Source organism: Myotis lucifugus, unplaced genomic scaffold (genome assembly GCF_000147115.1).
Source record: "Myotis lucifugus unplaced genomic scaffold, Myoluc2.0 scaffold_8148, whole genome shotgun sequence".
In the NCBI taxonomy this organism is placed as follows: domain Eukaryota; kingdom Metazoa; phylum Chordata; class Mammalia; order Chiroptera; family Vespertilionidae; genus Myotis; species Myotis lucifugus.
In genome coordinates, this window is record NW_005879196.1 from 1 (window position 1) to 7,139 (window position 7,139).

Here is a 7,139-nt window from a genome sequence, read left to right on the forward strand (position 1 = left end):
ACATCGCCACGTATGCTGTGGGCTGAACTTGGCCACGGAGCAGGAAGAGATGCGCGCTGTGCTTCTTGTTTTAGGGTGAGAGTGGCTGGACTTGGAAAGGACGGCTCACCTGCAGCCTGAACAAAGGTTCTGTAACAAGTTCCACTGCTCCTCAGAAAGTTCAGGACCCAGGGCCAACGTTCTCCTGCTCTTGCCGTCCAGCTCGAAGGCTCAGGGAAGTGAGCGTGGCCACGCTGGCTAGTGCTAACCCACGTGTTTCTGGGAAATGCAGTTCAGTATCGAATAAGCATCATTCCTGGTCATTAGAGCTTGGGGATGCAAGCTCCTCCTAGAAGGACGCAGGGGTCTGCGGCTGGGAAAGAGTAGCAGATAGAAATGGACTCAACACTGCAAGTCTTCATGGCAACAGTCCACACGAAGACTCCAGAATCACTAAAAAACACACAAAAACCAAACAGCCTCCATTCCCATCCCTGATATGGGGAAGAGCTCCAGCAATGGGGAGGGTTGGCCTGTGTATAATGATAAAGGGATAAGACATGTCAAATGGGGAAGAAAGCCCCAGAGCCCTTCCAGTCTGGGGAAGCCATTGTATCTTAGAAACAAGGGGTTTATGTGTGAGGTTATTGATCCACTAAATTTTTCTTCACTTACATCTGACTTTTCAGTGGTAGGACTTATTGGAATTTGGGGACAATTCTGTTGTGATATTAAGTGCAGTATTAAAAACTCATCTTGGTGTTGCGTTAATATAGTGACTTTCAGTAAATTGACTTAGGCCCACATTTCATTTGAATCAAAAACAAAAAACTAGAAAATGTTGCTCCCTAAATAGGCAACAATGCGTTTTATAAGCGCTACGGAGGTTTAATAAATGGCATGTATGATTAATTCAGAAACAACCCCTGCCACTTGAGGGTTACTCAGTACATGGAATGGCCTCCCTCTCATATTTTTTATATGAGGTAAATGCAGGCCAGGGAGCCACTGAGCAGGCAGCCAACCCTGAGTACTGCTTGTAATCTTGGCTCCATGGGGATGTCTTTTGTAAAGATAAAAAAGGAATGGGTTGATATTTCTATTACAAGACTCTGTAATGCTGGAACATCTACAAGCTTAAATAATGGTTGGGGGGTCCATTCTTTGATAATAAATGTTAAATTGTTACTTTAGTTATTTTTAGCACCATTGGGTTAGGGTGCACACTTGGCTTAGAATACCATTTATATCATTATTTCCTTCTGTTGAAGTCCTATGGCATGCAAATTTTTAATGTCCTCTTAAAAATACATATAATATGCCCAGTAAAATACATTGGCCAGCATAAAAATCAAAGGAAACAGTAGTTTGGAATATCGGTCAACATTACTGGGGTTTTGAATTGTGAAATAATCAACAATCCTTCCCATCTTATCTCGGAAGACAAACTTGAACTTGTCACTGGTTTTCATAGTCAAGTTGCTGTAGTCGACGTTATCACCGGAAATTTCAATGGTGGCAAAGCTGATCTTCCGTTTAAAGCTGGAGATGGAGCTGTTGATGATGTTAGTAATATTGACTTCTTCCACTTCCTTCGGCATCCCCTAGTTCATAGACAACGCAGTTAGCTGGAAAGCTTAAGTCAGCAAAATAAATAAGTGGGTATTTATATACTTGGAGGCCTACGTATTGCATAATTAGGTTTAATAGAGAGTGACATTGAGTGCATCAGAAATTGGCTGGTAAGCCAGACTTAGCAGTCCTGTCATCCTGCTTGTAGGCACTGATCCCTTGTCCTTAGCTTGTGCAATGGGAAGAATAACCATTGTTCTCTCTAGCTGTGCAGAGCTGTGTGCTAAATGCTAAATCCACAGCTTTGAAGTTAGCTGGCCTGGGTTCAAATTCCATTCTCTCTCTCACTCTTGTGAAATTTTAGTCACCAAAATCCCTTAAAAATTTTATTTCCTTGCCTGCAAAATGGTGATGATATTAATACCTACCTCACGAGTCTGATTGGAAGATTAAATGGTATAAATTATGTAAAACATTTAGTAGGCATTTGAGGGATTTCATTCTGTTTCAGGGAGGGGGAAGTAGTTGATTATGAGAAATAATAGAAATCAGCAGTGTCTGGAGGTCTCGCCACAAACAGAAATAGTGATGCTCCTTGAAATTCCAGGGAATTGCCATTCACCAACATGTTGGGGCGACATAGGATATGAGGAGCGTAGTGACGTCAGAGAGAACCGAGTATAGGTCCTTGGCCAGGCCACTTACTAGATGTGGAGTCTTAGATGAGTTATCTCATTTCTCTGAGTGGTAGGTCCCTAAACAGTAAAATCGGGATGATAATGGTACCCATCGATGGGTTGTTGGTGGACTATGGGAGGTTGGTAAGCTGACTGGCACACAGCAGGTACTCTGGAGTGAAGTGACTGTTAGACACATGGCAAAATAAGGGCTTTCTGGCTCTTCAGTGATAAATCTTGGTCTTTCTCCAATTCCCTTTTTGGCAGTCTACTAAATTCAGAATTTTTTGGTAATTAACCATTGTCTCCTTAAGGAAGAAAATAAGTGAAATCCATGTCTACCTTGGCTGGCACATATGATCATTTGCCTTTGTCACTTGGATGCATGACTGTGTGAAACATTGTTCACAATAGTCGAACACAAGGGAAAAGACACCTGGGTCTTCGGGCTCTGCTGATTCTTTATTTCCTCATCATTAGACCCTGTGTAGTCCTGGCACTCTGCTAAAGGTGGCACTTCTTCTGTATTAGATCTCTATCCCTTTAAAACATTTTTTTTTTTTTGCTTTTTAGCACGAGCTTTCATATGTCAATGTCTATCAACTTGGGCTTCCAAAGAATCCCAGGGTTCCGTGGGCCTGGAGAGAATGATTATTAAGAGCATGGCCTGTTGCCCATTGCAAGTGGGAATAACAGATAAGTGTCGGCCTTGAGAGCCAAGGAGAAATAGGTTCAAATCCAAGCTCTGTATCTTACTATCTGTCTCCCCTGGGAAAAGTCCCTTCCCTGTCCCCTACCTCAGATTCCACAAGTATAAAAATGAAAAGGTCATTACTGGGTTGCTATGAGCATTTTAAAGGATATAATATTTGCAAAGGGCTCGGTACTGCGCCTGGTACATGTAAGTGCTTCATAGATAATAGCCATTATTATTCTGAGAGCTGGACCATATTTCCAATTAGCAGAAAGCTATGCTAATCAAGAAATTTACCACAATTTGATTTTTTCCTACATTTTTTCAGTAAACCATTGTTTGTCTAATTTAAGAAAACAAGAATGCACCAAAGAATTAAATAGTAACTACAGATTAATCTGAAACTTGTAAGTAGCTGATCACATTTGGTTTAATATTGGTTTTTTTTTGTGTGTGTGGATGCTTGTTCTTGTAGGTGTGACTTTATGTTGCATACAGATAACAGTTATTTTCTGCTGGAAAATTAAACATATTAATATCTCATTGCATTGGGTGAAAAGAACAATCCTTTTCAAAAGGCATCATGACTTCCAGAAGCTCCTACCTGAACAAGATGAGAGTCACTGGAGCAAAGTGAATTATGGGGGATGGGCTGGGGCTGGGGGGGGGGGGAGGAGGGTAGGGAAGGAGTAACCAGGTCCAGGCCATCTCTACCGACCAGCCCATGGCACAAGTGATGAATCATACATAGGGCCCTCAAAATTCTTACCCTGTCTTTGGCCGCCATCTGCTGTAAGGAGCTGTAGTGGGCAACTGCGTATTCCAGGAGGGCCCCAAACACAAAGCTAAAGCAGATCCCCAGGTACACGTCGATGGCCTTGATGAAGCAATTGGTGTTGGGAAGGGAAGTGCGGGACCCGATCATCAGTGTGGTCATTGACAATACGGTGGTCACTCCTGGGAAAACAGGCAGGCAATGTTCCCACGCCAGTGGCCAGGGGACCTTCCACCGTTACCTGGGAGACTGTCTCCATGCAGGACTTGGCAAGGTGGGCACAGGACTCAGAAATGGAACAGAGCGCTTTTGGGAGACTCTGTGGCCTTCTGGAACGGGGTTGAATTGTCCGTTTTGTACAGATATGAGCGATGGGGTTTTTTAAATGTTTAACCTTCTGTCCTCTCATTAGAGGGGGTTGGTCAGTATGCAAAGTAATTGGCAACAGGCCATCTAATCACAACATCCCCTTATCTGTCACTACAAAATTAAGTTTAAAAATGTACTACTCCTAGAGTAGTCTCTTTGTCTCGCTCTCTACTTCTTTCTCTCTATTTCCCTCAAAAACCCAACTCCGGGAACTGCCCTGTGACTATCAATGAAAACAGTGGCAGAAGGAGAGGAGGAGGGGAAGGGCCTAGTAAGCCAGCTCTTAAGACATCTCGGGTTGGAGCTGCTCACCGATGCAGGTTCTTGCAGGCACGGAATCGAGGGAGATCCAAAACGAAACCCAGGACAACACCACGAGGAAAGTGGAAGGAACGTAGGTTTCCAAGATGAAGTACAGGACATTCCTCCGGAGCTCAAATTGCAAGACCAGCCGCGTATAATTTCCTGAGAGGGTAAGCAAGGGGCAGGAGGTCACGTCTGCTCTCAGGGCAGTGGTTTCCCCGAGGGACGTTGAACTTGGCCGTATGGACAGTAAGCCCTCTGCTGTCCACCACGCCTAGTGGATCAGGAACGGCCATCGTTTTCACGAAAGGAAATGCTGTTGTCAAGTGGGATTTACGGGGGTGCTGATGCCCCCCGCCCCCCGATCCTCTTCCTGTGCCTTTCTCTGTCATATTATCCCCGCAGCACGTAACTCTGGTGTCCTTGTCACCTACCTCGCCAGACTGTGGGCCCCTTGGGGGCCGTTTCAGTCCTGGGTGTGGCGCAGGTGAAAGTACCAATTCCAAGCCCCCCGGCCCCACCGCACTGCAGAGGGGCTCCCAGGCCCCGCAAGGGGGAAGTGGAGAAGAGCTCCTATTTCGGACCCAGTTCTCTTGCTTTTGTACAATCTGTCCCACGAGTTACCTGTCTCCTGCTGCGACCGGGTGACGAGGGTGAAGTACCGCTGGATGGTGTACTGCGCCAGCCGCAGGTTCTCCAGGCCCCGCACAGAGTCGTTGCCGCGCAGCCAGCTGAACTCCACGTCGCTGCCGTCGTAGCCCCCTGGCGAGGAGCAGAGCCCTGGTCAGTGCAAGAAGGTGGCGACCGAACGGGACCGGGCAACGCTACGCTACGGAGACCGCGGGAGCTGGTCTGGATGGCGCCAAGTCCAGGGATGAGTCCGGTAACACGCCGCACGGTTTCTCACCTGTAACTGCAGCGTCTGCTCGGGATGAGGTGACCTGCGAGCACGCTGCCTTCCACTGAGAACCGGTTCAGCGCTAAGCACAGAACTCATTATTTAAGTACTTACTGGACACGTGTGAACACACAAGGTCTGTGCTGGGAAGAGCCTTCCAGGACAGTCCGACACCCCCCACAGTATTCCCAGGGCCTTGAACTCAGTCTGTTCCTATTTCCGTGTGGGCAAAAAATGCAACACACAACAACCCCGCTGTGGGCCACTTTACTGATGTCAATAAACATAGGCACTTGAGAAATCTCAAAGCAGTTTGACTAACTGAGTTGATAATAGTAGTAATGGCTGCCTTTTATGAAACATTTATGTTCTTACAAACTTGCATGGTAGATATTTCTATTTTTCTTCATTTTTTTCAGATTAATTAAAAAAATTTTTTCAAGTATAGTTGACATTCAGTGCTATATTACTTTCCGGTGTATGGCATAGTGGTTAGCTATTTATATAACTTATGAAGTGATCCCCCAAAAGTTTAGTACCTGCTTGGCACTATATGTAGTTATTACAATATTATTGTCTATTCCCTATGCTATACTTTTTACATTTTCTGAGATTGGGATGGATCTTATGGTTGAGAGATATATATTATACTAGAGGCCCGATGCATGAAATTCGTGCAAGGGGTTTGGCCCTCACAGCCCCAGCTGCCTCGGCCCTCACAGCTCCAGCTTCGTCCCGAAGGTTGTCCAGATGGTCATTCTGCTGTTCAGTCTAATTAGCATATTAGCTGTTTATTATATAGGATAGGATTACATGTTTTGCCATTTGACCTAGTATTCACTCCTAAGTATCTGCCAAGAGAAACCAAGTCATGTTCACAAAACAACTGTACACAAGTGTCCACGGCAGCATTACATCACAGCTAGGAGGTGGAGCAGACCAGAGGGCCTCCCACTGCTTGTATGCATTTGTATGGAATCACGAGGAATAAAGCAGTAAAAGGGATGCAGTACTGATTCACACGCTGACACCTCAGAAACATTATGCTAAGCGAAAGGAGCCAGATGCAAAAGACCGCATAGTGTGTTGATCCAATTTATGTGAAATATCCCTAACAGGCAAATTCAGAGACGGAAAGTAGATTAGTGGTAGCATGGGGGCTGGTGGTGGCAATGAAAGTGATGGTAAGTGGGCACAAGAGGTCTCTGTAGGTGACGGAAATGTTCTCACAACAAAATGTTGCAGTGGTCGCACAGCTTGGCAAACTTACCAAACATCTTTGAATTGTACACTTAAAATGGGTGAATCTTATGGTGTGTAAATCTACCCCAATTAAGCTGTTAACCAATAGCTCTTGAGTCAGATACTATTGTTTTTCCCACTTCACTCATGAGGAAACTGAGGTCCAGAGATGTTGTTCTACTTACCCAAAGGCACACAGCCAGTGATGGGAAAAGCCCAGCGATTCTGGTCTTCTCCCCAGGCCTCTGTTTTCCCAGGATACTGGGAATGGGATGCCAGTGCTGGAGCTAGCATTTTGGGGACTCTTAGCTACAGCATCCACTGTTTAGAACAGGGGTGGGCAAACTTTTTGACTCGAGGGCCACAATGGGTTCTTAAACTGGACCGGAGGGCCGGAACAAAAGCATGGATGGAGTGTTTGTGTGAACTAATATAAATTCAAAGTAAACATCATTACATAAAAGGGTACGGTCTTTTTTTTTTTTTTTTAGTTTTATTCATTTCAAACGGGCCGGATCCGGCCCGCGGGCCGTAGTTTGCCCACGGCTGGTTTAGAAGCATCTATCTCCCCTCCAAGGGCAAGGAAGAAAGCATGAGCTCTTAGAGCAGTGGTTCTCAACCTCTGGCCCT

The 7,139-nt window shown here is 45.4% G+C and overlaps 1 protein-coding gene across 1 annotated transcript; it reads right to left on the reverse strand.

Moving 5' to 3' along the window:
* Positions 1–12: 12 nt before the first annotated feature.
* LOC102435835 (gamma-aminobutyric acid receptor subunit pi) lies at positions 13–5,131 on the reverse strand (the record flags this gene model as incomplete). The annotated part of the gene is made up of 4 exons (XM_006109306.3): positions 13–1,583; positions 3,692–3,879; positions 4,379–4,531; positions 4,994–5,131. Coding segments are annotated over 4 exons (782 nt in total), but the record flags the coding sequence as incomplete, so codon positions are not given.
* Positions 5,132–7,139: the final 2,008 nt, after the last annotated feature.